The following is a 25,967-nucleotide window of genomic DNA, read 5'->3' on the forward strand; positions in this document are numbered from 1 at the left end:
CTGCTTTAAGTGGACTACGTTGGCAAAGAGGACTATGGGGCCAACTGAAGTAGGAGGCGATGTTTGCACAAAAGCCCCAGGTTCCCCGCCACTCCGAGTCCACGTGCTTTTGCTTTTCTAGATTTTTCTGGCTGCTCCTACCTTCAGCGGTTACCACTCGTTGCTTCCTCAGTGTGGGTTCCTCAAATAGCTCCAGCCTCCCTTCTCATCTGGTTGAGAAGACAGATAACCCTGTTCGGTCAAACTACGTGTAGACCAGGAGGAACGAGGCCTGAGGGCGGCTCCAATGGGTCAAATCCTGGGCCTGGCAGGCCAGCCTGCTCTTTCACCAACCACGGCCCCTTCACATGCCGCAGCCTGCACGGTCAGGTGGGACGGCTTCTAGGGTGTCGAACATTTGGTTTTAACTGAATTCTTCCAGGCTGGGAAAAATATGCCAGTTTTCCAATCAAGGTGCATGTAGGGAAGTCAGGTTACCTGGTCCTGGAGCTTCTGGAACATCAGTGGGTGCGGTTCCTCCAGTATCGTCTCATTGAGCCGGGACTGGCCCTCAACGTTGACTTGTGAAGAGGCCTTGCTGGACAGAAAGGTCATGTAGATCTCCTTCGCCTTTTCCTGCATCTGGGGGAGACACGGAGAGCCTGTCTGTTATCGGCGAGCACAGCCCTTCCCGGCCTGAGCCCAGAAGGAGCGCTGCTGTAAGAGCCCTGGGGGATCTGGCTGTGGCTCCAGAGCTGAGCTGGACGGGAGGTCGGGGGGCGGGGGGCTCACGGTCAGCCTGGCCCCTTCCCCTCCCCTTCCATGCATCTGTAGGCCACACCTCCTGTCTCAAAACCACTATCCATTCCGAAATGATGTCGGAAAGAATCCCAGCCCAGTGTGAGGGATATTCAGTAGCATCCACAGCCATCCCGTGACTGCTCCAAATCAAGGCCTCATGGGAACATTATTCAGCAGAAGAAAGGAATAAAGCACCGACACATTCTACAACACGGGTGAACCCCGAAAGCATTACGCTCAGTGAAGGAAGCCACACACGAAAGGCCACACGTTACATGATTCTATTTCTGTGAAATATTCAGAAGAGGCAACTCCACAGAGACAGAGACATGAGTGGTCGGCTGGGGGAGGGGGAAACGGGGAGTGGCTGCTTAATGGGTAAGGGGTCTCTGTTTGGGGTGATGAAAAAGCTCTGGAACTGGATAGTGGTGATAGATGTATAACACTGTGAGTGTATATAATGCCACTGAACTGTACACTTTAAAATGGTAAACATGAGAGCCCTAAAACATGGTCAGCGTGGTAAGATGTATGTCGTGTCTATCTTACCACAATACAAAAACATCAAGTTAAACCATGAACACATATCCCAACCAGTGATCAAGCCCCTACTATGTGCCAGACACGTTAGGTGTTTTACAACTATGGTCCCATTTCCTTAATCCCTTGGGCGCCCATGAAGTGCCACTTTTCCTGTTAGTGCCACATCCCTGATGAGGACACAGAGGCAGGAGAAGTGACGTGGCTTATCCAGGGAGCCTACAGGGAGACATGGGACCATCTGACTCCAAAGCCTGGCATTTCTCCTCAGTTCCACGCCTGCGCAACATATCATCCTCCCAGCAGGCGATGGACAGTCAGCCTTCCAGGGCTGGGGGTTGTTTTCAGGGAAGGAGGTGTGAGAATTAGCAAGAGAGAGAACACTTGCTGCCTGCCCAAGTGCCATCGGGCCGGAAGGCATCAACCCTACGGAAGCGCTGCCCTGGGAGGGCTTGTCAGTGGAGTTCGAAAAGGCGTGCGCATCTGCACTTAGGTTGCACCAAAACCCAGCAGTGGCTGGTACAGGAATGCCCTCACGGCGGGTGCTCTTAAACACAGCAGGCCTCTGTGCTGGGGTCCTGCAGGGCGTCCCCTGAGGATTCTATGTTCTCTGACTTCCTGTGCTCGCACCTCACAGGTGGCAAATATGGGGCTTTTCTCCAAACATTAGAGCCTCAGTATTAGCTCACCCTACAGAGGAAGCCAGACAACATATGCCTCTGACATGGAGCCACGGAGCTATGATTTGCGGGGGCATGCAAGGAGGCTTTTCGGGGTCTGCCTAGAAACTGCCATTCTCTCCAGAGAGCCCACCTGGGGCCTCACACATGCTGCAGAGCTTGGCTTAGGAAGCCCCAGGCTCTGAAACCCTTTGGCCTCGTGGAAACCACCAGAAGGCTTCAATAGCAGGTGCTTGAAAGAAGGCAAAAAGCGGTCCTTTAACTTCTTTAGGTACCGGGACTAGGTGACAAACGACCCCACGAGATGGAGGCCTTACCACCTACCATCCCCCCAGAAAGAAAGCCTTGACAAGACGTGCAGGAAGACCGTCCAGGTCGGGGCCTTAACATGGCTACTCCAGGGGACAGGCCTGGAGACCAGATGGGGCAGTACTTTGGGGCCACCCGCCTCTTGAAGACCCACTCCCTCCAGGAAGCCATGAGCTTCCCTCCCACCACCCCCATCTGTCAGGAAGGAACGTTTTTGGAAAACCACTTCCTGTTTTAACAATACTTCATGAAAGTAGACTTTCAGCCAGTCAGATTAGCAAACTCCATGTGAGGCCCTGGAAGGAGAAATCACTTTAGGCCTCCCCTCCTTCTTCCCTCCCCCCTGAACACACACACACACACACACACACACACACACACACACAGTTTTCCAGATGGATGCAGGCTGTCTTGGGTGGTTCTGAAAAGAAGAAGTATAACGAGTAGCTTGAGGCTTAGACATGGGGCGGAAGGGAAGACAGGAAGCAGGTTCCGGGGAGGCGGGGCCTGTAGGTATATCAGCCTCGGGCCTCTCAGCACCCCCCGAATGTCCCCAACACCCCGAGTCTCTGGGAAGAGTGCAGGGCCCCCGAGGCGCCCAGGCCAGGGCCACCCTCATTTCTGACTGATCACTCAGAGTGACGGCTTCGTGGGCAGAGCTTGTCTGGCTGGGCTAGGAAGCGTGACTGAGAAGGGAAACCCTGAGACTGCTGACCGCAGGCCGGTCATGGGAAGGCCTGGTGTCCACGCCAAGAACACTTAGCAAAAAAGAAGAACTGGGTCTCTTGAGTTATTTTGGTACATTTTCCAGAGCTTGGTTAACCCTATTGCAGCTCCTGTTGGGACAGGGTGAGAACATGCCCCACTGGTGAGGCCGCCCGGGTCTGAGACCCTCGGTGTGACCTGGAAAGATGGTCAGCCGCTCTCCTACCAGACTCTACAGACTCTACCAGAGCAGCTGCCCCGCTGTGAACAGCAGCCGTGCCCAGCGCCCAACCCTGCCCCAGACGGCGCTGGAAAAGGATCCCCCCTGGGCCCGTGTGATGACTCCTGGCATCAACCTGAGGAATGCCCGTGGGAGCGTGTACACCCAGGTCTGCTTCCCAGACACCCCGCAAGCCCGGGACCTTCCTCCCCGCCTGGCAGTGCATCAGCCACAGCGATGCTCAGCAGAAGTCAGCACTCCAACGCTGCTCCCAGGAAGTGCACGTTTAGGAGAAGCAAATTCCCTTTAGTATCAGTCCCAGAAACAAAAATCAACCCAGAACAAAGGCAAAGGCATCGGCAGCCCATGCTCCGACAAGCGCTCCTCTCCACGTTCTGCCTCCTCTCCCTCATCCAATAAGCGTGCTTTACATTTTTCCATTGGGAAAATAAAACAAAACCTTTTACCCACATCCCCCTATAGTTAATGACTTCTTACTGAAACATCTCAAAAGAAAAAACTGTGCATTTGTGTCTCCACTTTCTCCCTCCCACCTGCTCCCCAGACCCTGGCTTCTGCCCACCCTGCCAGCCCACTGCCGTCCTTCTCCTGGACTGCTCTCTGGCCCCTGGCCCTGCTCAGTGCCGCTGCCCTCTCAGGATTCCCCAACACCTCCCTGCTTCTGTCTCCTTCACCAGCTCCTGTCCCTCTGTTCCCCCCCAACCCCATAAATTCTGGGGTTTCCCAAGTTCTGCCCTAGGCCGAACGCTTTCCTAGCCACATGCTCTCCCAAGATCTCAGCCCAACCCTCTCCCCGAAGCTACTGACCATGTAGCCAACTGATTTCCAGTAATGTGGGCTTGGATGTCCCACAGACACCCCACACCTAACGCCAAGGAAAGAAGTGGGCCCCTCCTGGCAGGGGGGTCCTGCCGTCTCTACTCCAGGAAGCCGGGAACAGTGATCCCCCAATGCCTCTCTCACCTCGCACCCTGCTTGTCACTGAGTCTTGCTTATCTTGCCAGCCCATTCCCCTCTGTCCCCATCACTCTGCCAGAGATGGACAATGGGACAGGACACATAAGGAAATTAAAGGATCAAGCCACTACCTTCATTAATATCAACTTCAGAAAGAGAATGAGGCAAAGAAAATGTCAAGTAAATGATTTGAGAATATTTCTGAGAACAGACTCAGGAAATGGAAAGCAGATGGAGGGACAGCGAATGACTCTGCAGAGAGCAGCAAGGAGAAACCTAGGCGCCTGCAAGGTTGGTGAGGGGAGGCGGCAGGGCTGGGGATGCAAAGAAATGTCCCAAAATGGCAGGAACTCAGGGGCATCTGGGAACCTAGGCAGGAGGGATGAAGAAGGCAGCAGAAAGAAGCCGTTAGACCCCCAGGTCCTGACCACCAGCTCTGAGCAGTTATCCACGCCCCACCCCCGAGAGCCTGGAGTTTTCTTCTCTAAAGAAATTGACTCAGGGAAGCTGCAGACAGAGACACGAAGGAGGGCAAGGAAGAGATGCCAAACCAAACACAAGGGTTAAGTGAAATTCCACACACAGACATCCAGCAAATTTCTCCCAACCCAGCTGATTGGAGGTATGTTTAGTTTATAAACACATCGGGGGACTTGCCTGGTGGCGCACTGGTTAAGAATCCACCTGCCAATGCAGGGGACATGGGTTCGTGCCCTGGTCTGGGAAGATCCCACGTGCCGCAGAGCGGCTGGGCCCATGAGCCATGGCCACTGAGCCCGAGCGTCCGGAGTCTGTGCTCCGCAACGGGACAGTCCACAGCAGTGAGAGGCCCGCGTACCGCAAAAAAAAAAAAAAATAATAATAATAATGATAATAAAAATAACAATATAAGAACATCTCCCAGAACTACAAATTTCCAGATTAAAAGGCTCCACAAAATGCCCCACACGATGAACGAACCTCACCCCGCTCTAAGCCTCTGACTGTACAGTTTTAGAATACTGGTGGTGAACAAGCAAAGAAAACAAAACAGCTTACATGTAACATACTGATTCTTAACAAAAATGGAAGATAATGGGACAATGTCTTCAAAATTCTGAGTGAGTTTTAACCTAGAATTCAATTCTATGCTCCATCAGATTATCCATGACGCAGGAGAAGAGGAAAAAAATAACATTTTCACTCAATACGATTCTTTAAAGGTCTACCTGCCATGTACCCTTTCTCAAGAAGCTATTGCTGGTCATGCTATACCAAAATGAGGGAGTGACTCCAGACAGATGAGGATCTGGGTCCAGGAGGCAGGGGAGGGACAGAGGGAATGGCCACTGGTGGCAAAGGAAGACAGGGGGGCGCCCCAGTGGGTGGGGTAGTCAGGGGTCCCCGGGAGGAGTCCCCAGGGGAACTTGGACTGCAGAGATGATCTGAGAGACCTGTGTAACACCGTATCGAGAAGCATTTTAAAGGGCTATCTGAGAGTATAAAAATAAGAAAAGCAAAACATGGTCCAAGAAGAAAAAAATGTAATCGTAGCATCCTCTTTGGCTCAGCAGCAAACAGTAAACAATAAAGTTTTAATAAGGAAAACGCAGTAGACAGGGATGTAAAGTAAGTGAAACCTTGGTTACAGTAAGAAGACAGTAGAGGACGTTGGAAAGTTACACAGTGAGGCAGGAAGGAGCGGAGATGCCGGGCAGGCCCATGCCAGACCCCAGCCCACACCGTGAGCAGCTGAGCTCCTATCCGGTCCCGCCTGGACCTGGCCAAGTCCACGTCAAAGGTCAGAAAGACACAGCCCAAACCAGAGACAGAGTGAAACCTGGAGGGTGCTGAGGGAATGAACCCTTCTTACTGCATCTGCTTGTGAACTGAATGACTTTCATATAAGGAACACTCATCACTTTTGGATTTTTAAGTAATTTTTTTTTTTTTTTAAATAAAGAAGATGGTGTTTTAGCCTTTCAGGAAAACCTTTACGATTACTTTAAATAAGGACATCAAACACTCTAAAACCCTGGATCAAGTTTTAGTGTTAAATAAATACAATAAAATTAATAAATACCATAGACCCCTCCCCCCATAACTGTTAACTCTAAAACACTATAAAAATGCATGGTACTATTATATTTAAATATCAGTGCAAGTTGCTCTCAGAGTTATGATTATTAGACATCTTGTACCACCCCACCACTTCCCCACTCCCACTCGGTTTGGTTTTTACAAATCTGTACGAGCCGCTGTATCCACCTTAATCCTTGTTACACAGTAAACAGGCCCAATATGCATGTGCAAATGAATGAATGAATGAATTCAGGGACAGCCAAAGAATGAACACCTTCTTGGAGCTTTTTCTGAGGTTTTATAAGACATAAAGGTTGCTTGATGTTAAAAGATAGATGGATCTCACATGCTAATTCATGGGGAAGAGGCTCTTCATAGAAAAATGTTAAACCACAAAGAAATAGCAAAGGGAGAGAACTGCTTTGAAAGCTGATTGTGGAATATGAACACCTGGCAATTACAACCCCAGGGAGGGAGGGTGGGAGGCATCACCCTCCCAACTTCCCAGAGCCCCAGCATCCCCACCATAAACACAGAGCGTTGAGACCCTCCCAAACTAGAGGGCTGCTTTTCTGTCTGCCAGGGGGCGAAGCACAGACCACGGAAAGCAGCAAAGACACAGCACCTGTCCACTGCTCGGAGCTTCTGAGAATGCAAAGCCCCAACAGAAAGGATGGCACGCTCCTCCCTCAAGTCCACCCCTCAGGCTGCAGCTGCAGCTCAAGGTGAGCGAGAGGGCGGGACCCTACCCACGGCAGATACTCAGGTGTCAGCTGACCTAAGTGGAAATTGGGAAGCAAACAGCGAGCCCGGCACTGTCCTAGGCACACAGTCCCAGTGGGGGAGAAGACAGACAAAGATCACAAACCTTATAGAGCCTGCATGATAGAGGGAAAACCAAACTGTACAGAAGATAAATAAATTATACAAGGTACCAGAGATCTGGCTGGATAATGATAGTAAAAAATGAAAAAAAAACAAAAAACAAAAAACAACCAGCACAGGTCTTATTTAAATAGATGCAAAAGTGAGATTTGCATCAATCCCACAACTGCCTTAGTTCACTGTAGAGATAAATGGTCCACAAACTTCATGCTGGATCAGATGTAATAAGTCTCATTGCGAAATGCAGTTGGGCTGACTTTTCCCTGTGCTATGTCCTCTCTGCTTCTTAAAATCAGTGAAACAGAACTTACTTCTGGTTCTACTTCCCCTGCAGCCAGACCCACTACATGGTCTGGAGCGGAGACCTGGGCTGCATCCTGCCTCTGTCTGCACCGAGCTGGATGGCTGCAGGCGAGCCACAGCTTAACCTCCCAGACCACAGACCAGCATCTGGAAGGGTGGGAACTGTCACGATGCTGAGTGTGATGACCCAGACCAAGGTGTGGACCCTGCAGGCCTCACACATGCTCCTCTCTTTCCCAGCTCTGTCTGCATCCTTGAGCAGCTGACGGCAAGGCAGCATTCATTGCCCAGAAGCAACATCCAGGCCTCAGGACACAAACCTTCAAGGAGTCATATGCTAGGTGTTAGGGCTAGGGGCGCAGAGAGGGGCTGCCAGATTCTGGAAGCTCTGGCTGTAGGATGTGGACGGGACGGTGCAATCCAACCCCGTGGCTTTTCAGTGTTCACCTTGACACCCCGCTTCTCCAGCTGTGGCCCCAGTCTCAGACACAGCAGACCCAGCCTACCCCTCAAGCACAAGCCTCCCGCCTTCTGGTCTTCCTTCAGCTCTTCTCTCCAGGCTTTCCTCCCCACAGGCTGTCCCCTCTTCCAGGAACACTCCCCCCATCTCCCAACTCCACTTAGATGGCAGCTTGAGAGTCACTTCCCCAGGGACCTTCCTGACACCCACTGCCTGTGCTCCCATGGATCCTGCACTTCCCATTTCTGTTCTCGTCACACTTGCAAAGGCTTGTTTAACAAGCAGCTTCCCCTCTAGAGGCCTGTTCCCTAAAGAGTCTCATCTGTCTTGTCCCTGTGTGTCACCCATGCTTTTCACAAGGCCTGGCCCCGAGCAGGCGCGCTGCAAAGATCTGGCAAAAACTCAACTGAACTGAAGGACACGTCAGCCTCACGTGCAGTGAAAACGACTGGGCAGCTCATGGGGCAGGTTCAAGTCCCAGCTCAGCCGCGCGGGTACCTCAACTGCCTGGTTTGTACACTGCAGGGGTGGCTGGCTGACCTGTCAGCCCCTCTAACCTCCAACACGCAAATGAAGGCAGAGAAATGGACATCTGTCTGCCTGCTTGACTCTGAGCTAGGGTTTTAGGGTGAGGCCGGATGAACCCATTGCCCAGGCCCGCATTTATTGACAGTTGTCCCTGGGCCCTGTGCTGGGTGCTGGGGGCAAAGGATTGCGATGGGCATGCCTGCCTGAAGGGGCACAGCCAACACCTGAGACCATTCACCAGCCCAAAGGGCTCAGATAAAGTCATCCAGGGTCAAGAAGCAGGAAGGAAGCAAATGCCCAGCATCATGCCCGGGATGGCTTTCTGGGCTGACCTAGGAAGCTCAGCTCAAGGGATCTTGGAATCCATCCTTGCCCCAACAGAGAGGAAGGTGACAGGGCGAAGGTCACACTGCTCCATCTTGGGGAAAGGGTGTCTGAGGTGGAAAAGCCTTTGAATAAACCAAGGAGAGACATTTTCTGGAAACACATAATGGCTTTTGGCCTCATGGATTCCAGCTTTTGGCCTCATGGATTCCAGCTTTTGGAACCAGAGGCTTCAAAACTGGCAGCCCACAAGCCACATCTGCCCATGGATATGTTTTTTTTGGCAGGCAAGGTTTTACATTTTTAAAAAATTAGTTCCATCATTTATAAAACTGGATGGTTTCACATAAGAATCCAAATGTCCAGCTTCTCTGGAAAAACAGGCAGCATCAGACTAAAGATGGGAGAAGATGCCTTAGGAAGCAAGGTCCCTCAGGGTTCTGGGGCAAGGGTGGGCAAGCGAAGACCTAGGTGGGTAGAACCCAAAGCAGGGAAAGCTCAGACGGCCACAGACCCCAAAGCGTTCACTGCCAAAGTCAGCTAAACAACCAGCTACAGCCTCTGGAGGCAGGGCAGGCCACCCCCTAATGGCCCCAGTCCCCACGACTCCCTGCAGCCTCATACAAAAAACCTCACTCGTGCACATTATTACCGGCTCCTGTAGGCATTTAGCCACTAACCTCTTAGAAATACACAGGCATGAGCCTCGTAAACACACCCAATCCACAAGCCTCCTTCCCCATAATCTCCTCCACCACCCCAACACCCAACCTCCAGTGGCAGAAAATCTGGTTGGCATTGGAGCTAAAGGCTACCTCCTGCAAAGAGCACACATCCACCTCCACCCAGGAGAGCAGTCAGAAACTTTCTATGTGGAATGCCTGCCAACTACAAGGTGTTTCGTAAAGATATACTAAATAATTGACAATCCGTCTGATGTGCGTTGTGCTTTTATCACCACACATCTGCTTTACGGTGTCCATAAAAAACACAGACATGTCAAACTCTGGGGGAAGCATTCACACAACTTATTCATGAAAAAGAAATCATACTCGATAAGAAACTCTCAATGACTTAAATCGTTATTTTTACTTTAAACATTTGTCCATTTGAACAGCTCCATTTAAAAATAGATTAACAAGGCTTCCCTGGTGGTGCAGAGGTTAAGGGACACGGGTTTGAGCCCTGGCCCGGAAAGATCCCACATGCCACGGAGCAACTAAGCCCGTGAGCCACAACTACTGAGCCTGAACTCTAGAGGATGCAAGCCACAACTACTGAGCCCAAGTGCCACAACTACTGAAGCCCGCGCTCCTAGAGCCCATGCTCTGCAACAAGAGAAGCCACCACAATGAGAAGCCCGTGCACCGCAACTAAGAGTGGCCCCCGCTCGCTGCAACTAGAGAAAGCCCGCGTGCAGCAATGAAGTCCCAACGCAGCCAAAGATTAATTAATTTTTTAAAATAGATTAACACACTTTTTAAAAGAATTGTTAATATTTGATCAATACCACATAGGCTATTCTGAAGCTTAAATCTTCCCCAAAATCCAATATGGATCAGATTTCCCTAGGCAATTTCAAAATTTATTGGAAAGGCAAATATAACTTTATAAGGAGAGAAGAAAATTACCAAGAATGTGATTATAGAGTAGAAGTACCTGCTTTTTATCTTGTGTTTTCTTAAAATCTTCACATGCTAGCCAAAATAAAACATTTTCTTCACTGAATTCCTTTTTTAAAAATTCCTATGGATGAAAAGAAGAAAAAATATCAAACAGTATTCTACTTAAAAAACAAATAATGCATTTCCCTTCAAGAACTAAGTCAAAATTCAACAAATGAGGGTGTTCATTCACCCTGTAAAAGCTCCACCCTGAAAACAAAGTGTATGTTTAATGTTAAAGCTTGAATTTCATATGCATTTGAACTTAAAGGGTTTGACACTCTGAAAAAGAGTAAAAATGAAGTAGGAATCTACTCACAATTCTCAACTGACAATAAATTACCAAAAAGTAAATTAAAGTGGAAGATATGTTAGTTCCTTCCAGACGGTGTTTAAACAAAGTACATTTCTTCAAAATCAGGCTCATTTTTTTAAACAAAAGAAAAGAAAACATACTAAGCATGTCTAAAAATGCCACAATGAAAACTATTTCAAGCTGGAGGTGTGCTTTCTTTTGGCAGATGTTGGGGGCTTAGTGGCACAGCCAGCTATCCTGCTGTGCACAGAAAAGTTTTCTCCCCGAGATCTAGACGGTGCTCTAGATGGTGGTCCTATGTCCAGAAATGCCTGCTACCCCCTCCCTGGAGTCTGCTACAGAGACCAACAGCATCAGGGCTTATCCTGGCCTGACCCAAGACTTAAAAGACAGAAGTCAGTGGGACTCAGGCAGATACAAGGCATTCTTGAAATTCACCTGTGCTTCTTCTGACACTTGGAGTTTCTGCAGGCCATTTCTAGGCAGTCCTGACACTTCCCCACCCACCTGCTCTCCTCTCTGAGTTCATCTTCACTTTGTCAGCTGATGTCCAGCCTCTTTCACTCTGTTAATATGTATCCTGAGAATCCCCAACATAGAAGTGAACAAACCCTCACATCAGAGAGACCCAGACCACCCCCTCCCAGGTGTCACAGAGCTGGAAATTCTTTGTAGATCCTGCCAATGAGCACAGTACCTCTTCCTCATCACCCCACCCCGCTCCCATCCAGCTATATAAAAACCAGAAAGAGGGACTTCCCTGCTGGCGCTGCGGACAGGACTCTATGCTCCCAATGCAGGGGGCTCAGGTTCAATCCCTGGTCAGGGAAATAGATCCCACATGTATGCCACAACTAAGAGCTCGCATGTCACAACTAGGGAGCCCATGTGTTAAAACTAAGGAGCCCGCCTGCCGCAACTAAGATCTGGTGAAACCAAATAATTAGAAAAAAAAAAAAAAAGAAACAGTCTGTGCACGCCCCTCCGTGTTGGTCCATGACTGCCCAGGAAAGCATTTCCATCTTGGTCATGACAGGTGAGAAGTTCTGCTTCTCAAGTTGGGCCAGACAGTGTTAAAACCTGGCCTGTGCTCCACCCACAGGCTTCTAAACTTCTTTGTATGTGCGTCAAGCCCGGTGAACAACGAAAAAAGTCAAACCCTAAATCTTTTCACGCCTTCCGGGTCTTCAAGCAGATTCTCCAGAGAAGCCGCCCATTTGTCTGTGCTCTTGGGGTTCTGGTGGCTGCTGCTGGAACTCCCATCACTGTCGCGGATGTCTGCAAAGCAAAGTTTAGACTGTGTATGTGGCCCAAAGATACTGTCCTCTTATAACGGGCATTATGATCATTATCATCACCATTATGGCTAAGATGTAATAGTAAGTTATATGCCAGAATCTACTCTCCGTGCTTAACACAGTGAATTCATTCTAGTCCTGACAACAACCTTATGAAGGGCATGCTGCTATTCCCTCCATTTTACAGATGCAGAAAACTGTGGCTCCGAGTTAAGAAGGGACTTGTCATTTCCCAACACTCCCCATATATCCTTCCCCCACCCACGTGTCCACTGGCTGACCCACAGGCAGCCTTCAAGTCTCCCTCAAGCCCTCCTCCCAGGGACCTTGACTCAACAGCAACTCTTCCCCCATTACATTCTGTGCACAGTCTTATAATTATCCTGCTGTGTTGTGACTGCATGACCGGCTCTCACCAGTCTGAAAGCTCCTCTGCATCTTGATCTTGTATCTCCAGCAGGTAGCTCATTGCCTGGCACATAAATTAAAGTGTGTACCAGGGCCGGGACTAGGGTGGGGAAAGGGAGGCACTGGCCAGAGGTGCAAAATTTAAGGGGGTGCCCAAAAAACTCAGGCATCAGGTAAATGAGGTTTTCGTGCAATATTCTGAAAAATCAAAATTAATGCAAAAAATTCCATAATGAGCAAAATACCAAAAATTTAAATAAAGACAGGATCATTATAACTGATTTTTCCTTGTGCCTCTCAGGCTCCAATATGTCTCGGCGGGACGCTGTTATGAAGGGCATAGGCTAAATGAATCAGTGACTTTGCACCTGCACATCTGCTGCACTTTCTTACTCTTACCTCTAAAAAGAGCCTCTTGACTACAGGAAAGGGGACGGGGACCTCCAACTAACACACTCTGGCTACTTGCCTGAAGGAGGAAGTAACAACACAAACACACCTCATCTACAGAATTTGGCCCGCTTCCTGGAGTCAAGGGAAAATCCATGGAACGTCACTTCGGATGGGCCCAGGTTCCAAAGCCAGTTTTGCCAATTCGAACTATGTGAACATGGGCAAAACTCTGTGTAAGATGAAGATAATCCCCCTATCTCTTGGGGTTATCAGAAGGATTAAAGGAGGAAACACATCAGGCACCTAGATGCTCACAGTGTACCCTCAAAAAATATTAGTTCTTCTCTCTGCTTCCTTAAAATAATGATTTATCAAGTGAACTATTTTTATAGCTAATACTTCTTTTCTCCACTGCTTTCTTTTTTTTTCAAAGTAGAGACATGTCTCTCTAAAGAAAAGTTTGAATCTGGGAGAAAATAAACTTTAAATTAAGAAATCAGCAAAACAAATCATTTTAAAAGGACAAATTTTAAAAGTCTTATGAATATTAATTGCTGCAAGTAGCTAGGTGGTCATATGGTTTCAAATGTTTTTGGAGGAAAGCTGTATCAGAATATGTTGAACATGGAAGTAACTCAGCTTCTGTGATCTACTGTATTCTATTGGAGGTCAACAAACATATTAATTTCTCAAGCAGCTGAGACTCGGTCTCCTAGCATCTGGGAAAACTACCTGGGTTCTATACATTGATTGGCTGATTTGGGCTAAATAAAGCAGAAGCAATATGCATTGGTGATGGAGCACATAAGAGAGTTGTTTGGGACAAATCCATTTCTTTACTTGAGATGCAAACTCACTCAAACATCACAAATGGACCTGACACCTCTCTAAAGTGAATCTTCAGTTCGTGGGGATTAAATTAGTTCTCTGCTCTCTTTGCAAATGTTAAAACGGCAAGCTTCTGAACACTGCATTTCTTCCCAATGAAGTATAAATCAAATTAAAAGATCATTATCGTAAGAAATTTCTGCAACAGGGTTCATTCTGCCAAGCATTTCACAGATTTACTCCCTGTTCTCTACCCAAAGAATACAGTTTGACAGTTTACTCCACTCCCCTAGCAGATCTTCTCTTGAGTAAATAAATTACAGACACAAGTTCGCTGTTCCGGAAAAATCGTAGGTAGCCAGAAATGTCTCTCGCCATTGCAGAACAACTGCTTTGGCTATAACTTTTCAACCTTGGCCTGTAGTGATTCCAAAACTCTTGACGTTCTTTTCAATAATAAACCAAACCACATTTGGGTTTTCACGGCCTCACTGTCTTGCAAATAAATACACTTGGTGGATTCCCATTTAGCCAATAGAGTGCTCTGGTTAACTAGGTCTTCTGGTTAACTGGGAGATAAGATAGCCATCCCCACCGTGAGACAATTGCTCCCTCACTCCCCTCTTTTATTTCATACTCTAGTCATTTTGCATATTAGGTTTCTGTGCTGGCTTTCGTGTGAACAAAAAGTTTTACAACTCAAAACCCACTCATCTGATCTAGTCTCCTTATTTAACAGACTGAGAAATAAAGGTCCAGAGGGTAAGGTGACCCAGCTAAGGAACTGCTGGATGGAACCAGTACTGGGACTTAAATATGCGGGCAATTGTCCCCACCAGGACCACCTCTATGGAACCCCAGGGTGCCTCGGAACACAGGAGTTTGCAGATGGGTGGCCCTTCCTTTCAGCTCCCTCCTCGGCTACCATTTCCCTTCCATCAATGTCATGAAATACATCTATGGCTGACACTGTTACAGAGGCACAGAATTTTCAGGGCTGGCCCAGAAAGCATACCAAGACACAGAAAGTATCCCCATAGCCATGGTTATTAGTTTCGGCTTTGGTGCCACGGATAAAGAGAAATTTCTTCTTGCCCTTCTGCTCACCTTCTGCCCTAGCAGTCCTTTTACTATAGGAATCTTCTACTCAAACTCTACTGCCATGTGTTTTCACTTTTCCAGAAATACTGACTTGAATTTTGCCAAGACTTCCTGATTGTCTTTGAATTTTGATTAAGGCCTTTGGCTATGCCTTTTTTTTTTTAAATCCTTCTTGATTGGTATCAATATAGATAGATATCTCTAGTTAGAGCAACACTTGCAAACTCCATTCACTTAATGATGTCTCTCTTTTCCAAGTCATTATCCCCAACCTCCAGTGAGACTGGCAGAGGTCCACTCCATTTGGCAATGCCCTGAGAGACTGCCCACTAACCTGAGGCATTTCCATTTCTCAGGATCCTCGTCGGTACAAGTAGACTTCCCCTGTTTTCCGATGCATGTAAGTAAGGGCTTCCTAAGACAACTTGGTTCACTTTAAATGTTACAATCAGTCCAATGATGTATAGGAGAAAGAAATAACCTTTCTTCACAGCAAGCAAGTTTACTTCTGAGCTTAAGAATAAAGCAAAAACAAGAGTTCCCAGCTTCCCAACTCCTTCCCAGTTCCTGGCACTTGGAAACACAGAGGTCCAACACTCTTCTTTCCTTTTTCATTGATAAAAGTTTCCATTTTAGATGGATTACACAAGAAGGTAGGTTGGGAATGCACAGCTGGAAAAAGAGTTAAACCTATCTTTCTAGCAGCTTTAAGATCACTCAAGCTAGTAAGCAGCAGGTGGTGATGACATTTGTTTGTTCCCATTTTGTCCAGCCCTGCTCATTTGTTGTTGTCATTTAGATCATCTGTAAAACATTTCTGCAATGAAAAAAATAATTTTTTTTACCTCCTGGGCCCTTCAAAGCATTTTAGATCTTCAGATTTTTGCAGGCACGATACTTACGTTTCAATATACTCATCTTCAGATGAATCTGTCATTGGCTAATAATCACCATTAACACTTAACGAATTATTCACAATGTGCTGGGTACTATTCCAAGCTTTTTCCATGGGTTAAATCATTCTGTTCTCACAACGACCCTCAGATGTGCTTAGTATTATCCTCACTTCACAGATGAGGAAACGGAGGCACAGTAACTCGCAAGGGGCACCCAGCTAGAAACGGGGCGTCACGGTCCAAGCCCAGGTAGTCCTGCCTGCAGAGCCCAGGTCAATGGGCTGCCATTGTTAGTTCTGATATCTGCTGATCTTCACATTCACAGAAGCCAGAACATGACGGCCTTAACAAGAATGATAACACTTATGTGTGAGAAGACTGCAAAAATGAAGAGCCCAATTCCTTGCAGACAAAAACCCACCTACGGCTGGGCCAGAATCATCCAGCACATAAGCACAACGGGCAGACGCTTTCCATTTACGTTTACGCTGTTCTGTGTGGTAAAAGCTGTCATTTCAAAGCCGGCACAGCATCCAGGTACAGAGGGCTGAGGCTGGCTGCTTGCAGCACGTTGTGTGATGCATTATTTATAGATGCCATGATGTCATATCTAACAGAGACCTTCTCCAGACATTAATTCCTTGGAAATCCATACTCAGAAGGCATCTCTAACACTCATCAGAACAAATTCCTGCTATTAGTCTTCAGGAAGGTCTGGCTAATGGTCCTGCATAGACAATTTCCCCAAGTCAAAGATTTTAGTAAACCCTCAATATCCAGCTTCCAACAGCAGAGTCAACTTACATCCTCAGAGGGTTTGTCAAAGGCACCCCCCAAAAGCACAGCACATTAAAGAAAACAAACTAAACATTCAAGCCCGGGAAAAGGCAGAAATGTTAACCCTAAATTCTAATGTGGTTTGGTACCACACACACATACACCATACTCCTTTAAAATAATCAGGGAAAGTACACACCCCACAAAACTGATTTAAAACCTCATATCACCTATATCACATCAAACATCACATTTTTTTAAAAAGTCATCCCACTTAGAAGCAGAGAATCCGTTTTCACAACTGGTGATCCATGCAAGGCTCCAGAGAAACTGGGTCATGGAAACCCTCTATCTAAATATTACTTAAGTGTTTATCAGTTCCAGTATCTAGCTTCTGAGAATAATGAGCCTTCAGGCATGCAATTCCCTTGGTAGGGAGGTTGGCATGAACTGCCATTAGCAGAAAATAAAAATAAAATCGTTTTGAAATAATCATACTGATAGCAAGCATCAAAGACCAGAGCAGGCCAACAGGCTGGAGAGGTCAGCTGGGCTCAGAAACGGCCTCATGGCAGTTTTCCCACGAGATCTGAGGCCTCAGAAAAAGCCAAGTTGCTCAGCCGAGCCCTCCAGAGGCCCCCTGTGCACCTGCAGCTGCACCACACACACCCCTACCTCTACCCTGCCCGCCAGCACCCAGCGATGGGTGAGCTGAGGGCATATCTGATAGCCAAGGGGGTGGGGACCCTTCCTTACGTGCCATGCTCTGGGGTCTGCCTGGGGAGGTCCCCGCAGCCCAAAACTCCGCTGCCTTCTCAGAGACGCTTTGTGCGAGACAGACGGGGGCTGTGGGGCTCCAGAGCACCCTTTTGGATCCAGAGGAAAAGCAAACCTCAACATCCTCTTCTGAGTGGACTAAACAACAGATGCCCCAGTTTCCACTTTCTACCAGAGGGAAGGAAATAAGGACGCCAGACTGTCATCTGTAGCTCCCCTAGAATCCTCACTTTCTAGGCAAAGGCCCAGAAAAAATAAAAACTACCCAGGAGCCCAATTCTGGAGGTGAAAGTGAAGACCCTGTCTGTATTTCTTCTCACTTTCCAGAAGCCCCCATGCTTCCTCTGGGACCTGACTTATGCGGAAATGTGCCCTTGCTCTCCCCTGGCCCCCACCTCAGGGAAAATAAGTAACTTTTTCCCTCCGGTGTCAGTAGGGTAGACTGTGTATTTCTTGAGAGTAAGAGCTGTGTCTTCCTCAGGGTCTGCAGTGCCGGGCACTCTTGTATAGATTTACAGTGATAGCTGTTTTCTGATAGATTGTCAGGTTGAGCGGGGGACAAAACAGAGAGGAGGATGACGGTTGTAAAAAGAGATGGCATTTACTGAACACTGACTACATCCCATCTCAACCTCACAGCCCTTGGAGGTTGGGTCCATCGGTGGCCCATTTTACAGATGAGGAAACTGAGGCACAACAAGGTTAAATCACTTGCTCCAAAGGGGACAGCCAGGAAGTCGATGAGCTGGGACTCAACCCTAGGCTGTCTGGCTGCAGAGGCTGTTAAGGGAAGGGCAGGGAAAGACGCAAGAAATAAAAGGCGGGTGCTTTTTCTCAGGGAAATTAAAAATAATTGAGAAGATGAAGCCAGGCATTCCCAGATGGCATCTGGCTGCAATGCCACACACTGCCATGAAGTTTTCTTCACGGGTCCATGAAAGAATGAGAATAAGCAGAAGGAAATATTTACCAAGTGAGCTGTGCTGATTGAGTGGGACAGCGTTGGGTTGTCTTTTTTAAGTAGGTAATTACATTTATTTACAGGGTACAAAAGACAAGAGCTACACAAGGGAGCACAGTGGGACAGGTCTTCCTATCGCCCCTGTCCTTCAGCGACCCAGAGCCTCTCCCCTAGAAGCAACAGCCTCTGGAAGATTCTTGTGTATCAGGACAAGTTCTTTACGTGAGATTATATCTCTCCTACTATTTGGGGTGTTGAAACATCCTTCATTTGTGGGATGATAAAGACAGTGGATGATGGTATTGTTGGTTTTTAAAGTCCCAACTGGAGAAAGAAAGAAAGAAAAGAAAGAAGGAAGGAAGTGGAGCAGAGAAGCAGGGAGGCGAGGAAGGAAAGAGAAAAGCCCACCGCTCCACACTCACTCTCTAAATACACACGAGCAAGATGACACACTGGATACTGTGTGAGGTCACGTAGGCAGCTCTGGGCTCGGTCAGAGATCTGAGTCCCCTGGTCTGTCCCTTCTGAAATGGGCAGCCTCTGCAGCTGTCCGGGGAGAGACAAGATGGGCAGGCTGCATTTCAGGTGCAGAGAGGGAGGCAGGAGGCCTGGAAGAGCGGGCCTCCTGGAGCTTTGGGAGAGGACACAAGACAGAGGTGGGAATGCCCAGCCACCCAAGGGCGGGGCGGGCAGTGAGGGGACTGAGCGAGAAGGCAAGCCAGATGAGGGGTCCCTGAGCCCACCACAGAGCGGGGACAGCAGAGCCGACCCACAGGCACTCGGCGGGGCCCTCGAGAGATGGGAACCTACTGAGAAGGGAAATTGGTCCCCGGAAGTCTGCAAGGGACTGTTTGGCTCCAGTGTGCGCCTCCTGACAGCTCTTATCGAAGAGCTGCTTCTGTCGCCTGCCTAGGCCCCCGCTGCCACCCCCGGGGCTGCTGCCGTGGAGAGCTATCTGGGGGAAGCAGAAGAAACTGGTGAGCGTAAATTTAGTACAATTTAAACAGCAAGTTCCCAGAGCCCAGCGGCAGGGGGCCGAGGGGATTACTCAACCCCAGGGAGGGGAATGACTCAGTTCACCCAGAAAGCCCTAGGAAATGGCCCAGCCAGGCACCTGCCTGGTTTCCACAGTTTCTAACAGTGAGTAAAGGAGACATCAGTTCATACATCATACAGTCTGTGAAGGCAAGTAAAGCACCCCGAGCGCCCGGCACCCACCAGTCCGCGAGTTGCCCGCGGTGGTGTTCAGGTCGCCACACGTGTATAAACCACGCCCCTCGCTCAGCCCCGCCTCTCTGTGCCCGCTTCGTTCTCCCTATATCTGAAGGCCCGGCTCAGAGATGTTCGGCAGGGAAAATTTCCCCCAGCAGCCAAGCCGGCCATTAAATTGTATGTCAACTGTCATCTTTAAATAAAAACTTAAGCCCTGCCATAAATCTGAAACTGGTCCCAGAGGTTTAATGGGATAATGTATAACAGGCTCTGGGCGGGGGAGCGGGGAATTCCCCTGGCGGTTCAGCCCGTGTTCTGCTCGTAGGGGGCGGTGGAAGGCCGTGGCTCTGGCTTTGCTTTTCAAGCGAAGAGCATCCCATTTACCATCAACAGTGCAAGTCGCTGTGGGGGGCAGGGTGGGTGCACAGAATCCTTGGCGGGGTCCTCACACTTAAGTGGCGTAAGAATCGACTGTCAAAAATGCAGCCAACTCTCCCTCCCACCTCGGGTCCGCAGGACTGAATCCGGGACGGGGCGGGGTCTGGGGGGGCCTGGAAAGCTGCATTTTGTCAAGCCAACCTCCACTCCCACCCCCTTGTGGTTCGTGAACACACTTTGAGAAAGCTCAGGAAGGAGAATATTTGCCCTTTGAATCGCACTTTGAAACTTGGAATTAAGCGTTGGGAGCACCAAACCTCAGTTTAAAGACGTTGTCTCCAATAAGATTTTGCAGAAAAGCAAGAAAGGTTTGGAGTAAAAGGAGCTGGGAGGCAGGACTGCAGCCATGCTCAAATCAGGGTCCAGCAGGGATGGATCCGGTTTTTGTGGGGCCAGAAACTTACACAATCTGGAGAGCCACTTTAAGAAAAATAATTCGAAATCACCAAAAAAAAAACACACAAAAATCAGTCCAGGGTCCCATGGGTCACTTGGCTGGCTTCCCAGTGCCTTTGCCTCGGGGCCCACATTCCCCCTTTCTCACTGCTGGGTGGTGATGACCAAACTGGCAGGGGCTCATTTGTTCTTTCCCATCAGGGGGTAGACATTAAACCTAAAAATCATAAAGAAATCGGGCTCTTGGAAGTCTGGCATTTAATACCAATCCATGATTTTTAGCTACTGATCTTTCTATCAGTGACCTAACCACATTTCATCAGACTTAAAATGTGTTACCCTGAAAGAGGTACACTCCACTGGTGTCCCTAAAACTGCCACCAGTCTTTCTGGGGTACAACCTGCCCACATGCAACAGCACCCCAAAACCATGTATGTCCCAAAATTCATGTGTTCTATTTGGAAGACTTCAACCCAAAAGCGAACTGTGCAGGGATGTTCAAAGCAGCTCTATTTATAATAGGAAAAGGCAGAAAAGATAAGAGCTAACCATTATTACTCAGTAATGCCATGCACTGTACTAGGGACTTCATATATATGCTTTCATGTATTTGATTCCACAGCTCTATTGAACCCACTTTACAGATGGGAAAACAGACGCAGAGGTGTGCTGGTAAACCAGCTCTCCCAGGGAAAAACAAAAACAAAAAAGCTTGATTTTTAGCATCTGCTGATTTCCAAGGTGTAAATGGCCACTGGTAGCCAATTTCAAGCTACCTACGGTTTAGCAACCAGCTTCCAAATTTCCCAATAATTTAGCAATTGGCTCGGAGGTAAAGTAACTTGCCCAAGGTAGCTGAATGATAGAGTCATGGTGGGAACCAGGAGTTTAACTTCAGAGTCCAGGCTCTGACCACCACTCCGTAGGCCTGTGAATATCTAACAATAAGGAATGGCTAAAATGAACGCCCACAGGGGAATCCTTTGACCCACAGGTAACACAGAAAGGTTTACATGACCACTAACACCAACTCTAATATAAGCAATTTATAACTCTATGAAGTCCTACTTTATTAGAGTTGTCCTAAATAGTAAATGCAATAATTTGCAAAATTTGATGGATAAGAAACCAGCTTCGATTTAGTGTTTAAAGAAGGGTATTTTATTCTCATTTTGCGGATCCTTATCTGTACAGAGAGGCTCCACAGCTAGTAGTGGTGGAGGTGGGATTTGGACCCAGCCAACCTACTTTCAGTGCATCCTCTTCACCACAGTGTCCCTCATAAAATACATTAGGTGAAAAAAAGATACGGGCCAACACGTACAGCCTCTTGGTACTAGCAGAAGCGTCTCGGGGTGGGAGGTGGCAGAAAAGCCTCTGAACTCCAGAGTCAGGCCGAGCTGGGTTTGAAAGATTCTCCATCACCTAAGTGTGACTTGGAGCACGTTACCTAATAGCTCCTGGCTTCAGTTCCCTTCTCCGTAAAGTGGGGAGAACAATGCCTATCTCAATGGGTTGCCCTAAAGGTGAAAAGAGAATTCACAAAACAGAGTGAACACAGACCCGGGCCCACAATTAGCGCTCAAAAGTGGCTTAGCTATTAGGAGCAAAAAGGGTAAGATGGTTGGAATCAAGGGCATGGTTTCATCTTCACCACGGGTTCTTTGTCCTATCAAATCGTTCCAAATTGTGGCTGGTCCAGAGTGACAGCCAAACTGTATCCTTTGTCGGCTCTTCCCTGGCGCTAACTGCAGATGCGCCCTTCACCCGGTATTTATTCACCCTCCTTCTCTGCCCCATAGTTCGGCTCCTCGGCGCAGAACAGAAGGCGTCTGGCAGCCAAGGCCTGACAGCCCTGTCGGATGCCTGGGGTCCAGGCGTGCCTTTCCTGGCGCCGCGTGGGCATCATTCGCACCAACACCCGCAGCGGAGGCAGAGGACTCCCGAAGGGAGGGGGGGAACTCGCGCGACGTTCTGCTTTCGGAATCTAGAGCCCATACTACCTCCAAAGTTTGGAGGTGTTTTGGATCTCCTTTTTCTCCCAGACCATCACTAAAAAGAAAACTGCTGTTGTTCCTCCTTTCAGACAAACTTCCTCCCCAGCGCGCCTCTCGGGGCTCTGCGCTCCCGCCGCGGCTGGGACCGCAGGGGCGCTGGACGGAGCAGGGAGAAGTGGCGCGTTCGGCCGGGGCTCCCCTCCGTGCGGCATCGCAGAGCCGCGCCCGAGCCTAGTAAGGATGCCCTGGGCGGGCAGCCCCTGCGGGCGCCCCAATCCCTAGCACGCGGGGTCCAGGGAGCTTACCTGACGGCGGCCGCTTCCTGCTCAGCCGACTCACGGCGCGGTTAAACATAGCCGCGGGCAACCCAGGGAGGAAGGAGGGTCCGCTGGGCAGCGCGGCGGCTGAGCCGGAGGAAGGCGAGGAGGAGGAGCCCGCTCAGCACCGCCCCGGAGCGTGCAGCCCCCACCCTGCCGCCCTCCTCCCGGCCAGACGCCGCGTGGCGCGCTCCGTGCGCCCTACCGGCCCGCCCAGGAGGGGGCCCTGCCGTCCCGCCCCGGGGTGCCTGGGCGGGCAGGGCGCACCCGGGTGACACCCAAACGCCGGGACCCGGCCCAGATCCCAGGACGGAGCGCACTCTCTCGGAAGTAGTCCGCGCTGCCAGGGACTTAGGAACCCTGCCCAGGTGGTTCGCGGGTCCCGGGGACCCTTCGCCGCCCGGCGGTGCTCTCCAGAGAAGCCGCCCGAGCCCCGCCCTACCCTGCCCCCAGCTCCAGCGTCCATCCCTGCCTCCCGCCCTCTCCCTGCAGCCCTGGGAAACTGACGCGGCGCCTTCAGCGCACTGCGCTTCGTGGCTCAGCGCGCTTTTGCCGGGCGGCCGGCGAGGGTCACCTCCTGGTTCAGAGACCGGAAAGCTGAGGCCTCGTGGTTCTGAAAAACCCAGGTGCGGCCCACGGCCTTCGCCTCCTTGCCCTCGGGTTCCTGGATCCCTGCGCGCCCGGGCTTGCCCGTCCCGCGACTCCGTGGGCGCTGGGCCTTCCCACGGCCGCGAAAGCCAGCGGGGCATCGCCAGGACCCGGGCCGCGGTGTCCGCGGGCGGAGCGAGCCGAGCCGGAGCAGGTGGGCGCCCTCTCCCGGGCCGCGCTGCGCGGGCGCCGAAATTTGGACGCCTTCTGCCCTCGGTCTTGAGGCTCCAAGGGCGGACCTCGGGGGAATTCCGTAGGAACCCCTCAGGTTCCAGCGCGGAGCTGTGCCTCTGCCCCGCACACCGGCTGGCCGGAGACACTAACTTTCGGGACACGTGGCACACCTTTCGGCGGGGCCTTTGCGCTCAACGCTCGGAATCACTCGGGCCGCACTGCGCTCTACTTCTGATTTCTCCTCTCCCGCCGCCAGTCACCTGCTTAGGGCCGCCAGCTCCACTCGAATCTATTACCTCATTTCTTCTGCAAAACAGCCCAAGAGGGGGTATCGTTAGCCCCATTTTCTTGAGGATTTGGTTTACGAGGAATTGTCTTTCTGGCGAGTCCTACTTTTCTCCTGTGTATCTGGCTTTGTCTCTAAATTAGTCTTTATTTTTAGCTGTACTAATTGCTATTTTTCTAAACTGTTCCCCAGTCGTCGGTCCCCCCTCCACCCATCCTTTCTCAGTATTTTCACTAGTTGGCATTTTCTTTTGTGTCTTCTATTCTAAGCTTCCCATTCCGCTCATTTTTCCTCCCTCCCTCTACCCACCCCTTCAGCCCCAATCCCACCCCCATCTCTGGCCTTCTGTGGTTGTTTCTCATTTCTCTCCCTACCTTTCCTTCCCCTCTCAAAGTATTTTACTCAGAGTGTTTCTAAGCACCCTGCCCCTCTGCTGCGGGTTTTCAGCTGCAACTCGAGGAGGCAGGCTATTGTGACCAGGAGCAGAGTTAGAATCGAGCTGAAAAGCTCGGTTTTTAAAGCGTCTCCTGTTGCCGGCCTTCTGCCAGCTTCCTCTCCGTTATAATGGGATTGAACCGTGATGCTTAAACTCCAGGCAGCATGTTCAGCCATTTTAAGAGTAGGACTTTCAAACTCTACAGAGTCCTGCGTACAAGTGAGGTAACAATAACCAAGGAATTTGTGCAGCACCTCCCCAGAAAGCGTCTCCAGAGACCAAATTACAAGTAATTCTAACGCAGGAAGTAGGGAGACTGGCACAATGGGTGCAAGTTAGGCACAGCTAAATGTTATGCCACTTTCCAGGTCCACCCCTGCTGTGTCCAGAAAAAAACCTGCTGTGGCCTAGGACATCCTTATGAATCTGTCCTGAGCTAAGACTGCGGCCAGTCTTAGCTGGAACAGCTTTCTGAAATGAAAGGAAAATAGAACAGCTTCAAATCACTTTTACTGTCCTGTTAGCATATCAGATAGTGAGTACAAAAATAAAGACCCATGATTTAATGTTCACAGTTTAAAATTTGTTTCGGGGCATGAAAAGACTGTCTTTATGAAATTGCTATAAATACCTGTTTCAAGTGTCTGAAGATCCAAAAGCCAGTTTTCAATACGTGCTGTGCAGAAGACCATGTATAGACGTATAGAGCCTCACAGTTCCTAAGGCTTGCCAAAAGAAAACACACACACACACCCCTCCCACGTGATTCAAGTTCTGCCTGTGGTTTGCAATGGCTGAAGGTACTCTCCATCCAAACCGCATTGCTCAGGGGCTTCCCTTGTGGTCCAGTGGTTAAGACTCCTTGCTCCCAATGCAGGGGTCCCCGGTTTGATCCCTGGTCAGGGAACTAGATCCCGCATGCCAAAACGAGGATCCCGTGTGCCACAGCTAAGACCCGGCGCAGCCAAATAAATGAATATAAAAAAGAAAAACTAGCATTGCTCACTTCCTGTAGCTCATCTCAAGCCTTTACAAACACTGGTAGCCAGTCTGAGTAAGAAGAGGACAAGTGGTTTGGCCCCCTCCTACCCCTGCTGGTCTCACCTTTGGTTGAATAACTTTCACATGTCTTCTGGTAAAGCAGAATTTCAGAGTGATCATTGACTCTAGAGTTTGACTTTTTTTTTTTTTTTTTTTGCGGTATGCGGGCCTCTCACTGTTGCGGCCTCTCCCGTTGTGGAGCACAGGCTCCGGACACGCAGGCTCAGCGGCCATGGCTCACAGGCCCAGCCGCTCCGCGGCATGTGGGATCCTCCCGGACCGGGGCACGAACCCGTGTCCCCTGCATCGGCAGACGGACTCTCAACCACTGCGCCACCAGGGAAGCCCGAGTTTGACATTTTTAATTCTCAAAAACTTAAAAAAAAAACCAACTGGTAAGCTGTGAATACATTACAGTCTTTTACAATAAAATATATTTTAGTCTCTTATAAAGAATATGCTCAGCCATTTGAAGCAGATGAGATATAGTAAACTAAGTAAATACATAAGTGCGCAGCTTGAAGCCAAGAGACCTGGTTACCAATCCTGGCCATATAGCAGACCAGCTGTGTGTCTTCCCACACCCCATCCCCCCACCCCACCCCACCCCCACCCCGCAGCTTGTGGGGTCTTAGTTCCCTGACCAGGGATCGAACCTGCGCCCTCAGCAGTGAAAGCACAGAGTCCTAACCACTGGACTCCCAGGGATTCCCCAGCTGTGTGTCTTTAAACACAGCCTCCTAGGATTGGACAAGGAAAGGATGCCACCCACATTCTAAGGGTGTGGTGTTCACTAGCAATAAACAAGAAAACACCTGGTATAGTGCCC

At 49.5% G+C, this 25,967-nt stretch overlaps 1 protein-coding gene across 2 annotated transcripts in view; it reads right to left on the reverse strand.

Annotated features, from left to right (window-relative positions):
• RGS10 (regulator of G protein signaling 10) overlaps window positions 1–22,676 on the reverse strand; it is a 40,266-nt gene extending 17,590 nt beyond the window's left edge. Inside the window, exons 1-4 of one of the 2 annotated variants that reach the window (XM_022568622.2) lie at window positions 22,542–22,676; window positions 11,913–12,031; window positions 10,433–10,519; window positions 478–621 (exon numbers count right to left, since the gene is read on the reverse strand). In XM_022568622.2, coding sequence (XP_022424330.1) covers window positions 478–621; window positions 10,433–10,519; window positions 11,913–12,031; window positions 22,542–22,590 — 399 coding nt within the window. In that variant the 5' untranslated portion in view covers window positions 22,591–22,676. Of the gene's footprint in view, window positions 1–477; window positions 622–10,432; window positions 10,520–11,912; window positions 12,032–17,210; window positions 17,233–22,541 lie in introns of those variants that run through there. The other variant, XM_089898234.1, reaches the window with a different exon arrangement.
• Window positions 22,677–25,967: the final 3,291 nt, after the last annotated feature.

This window comes from Delphinapterus leucas, chromosome 16 (genome assembly GCF_059928025.1).
Source record: "Delphinapterus leucas isolate spDelLeu-1000000601 "Yukka" chromosome 16, BTC_Dleu_Yukka2, whole genome shotgun sequence".
In the NCBI taxonomy this organism is placed as follows: domain Eukaryota; kingdom Metazoa; phylum Chordata; class Mammalia; order Artiodactyla; family Monodontidae; genus Delphinapterus; species Delphinapterus leucas.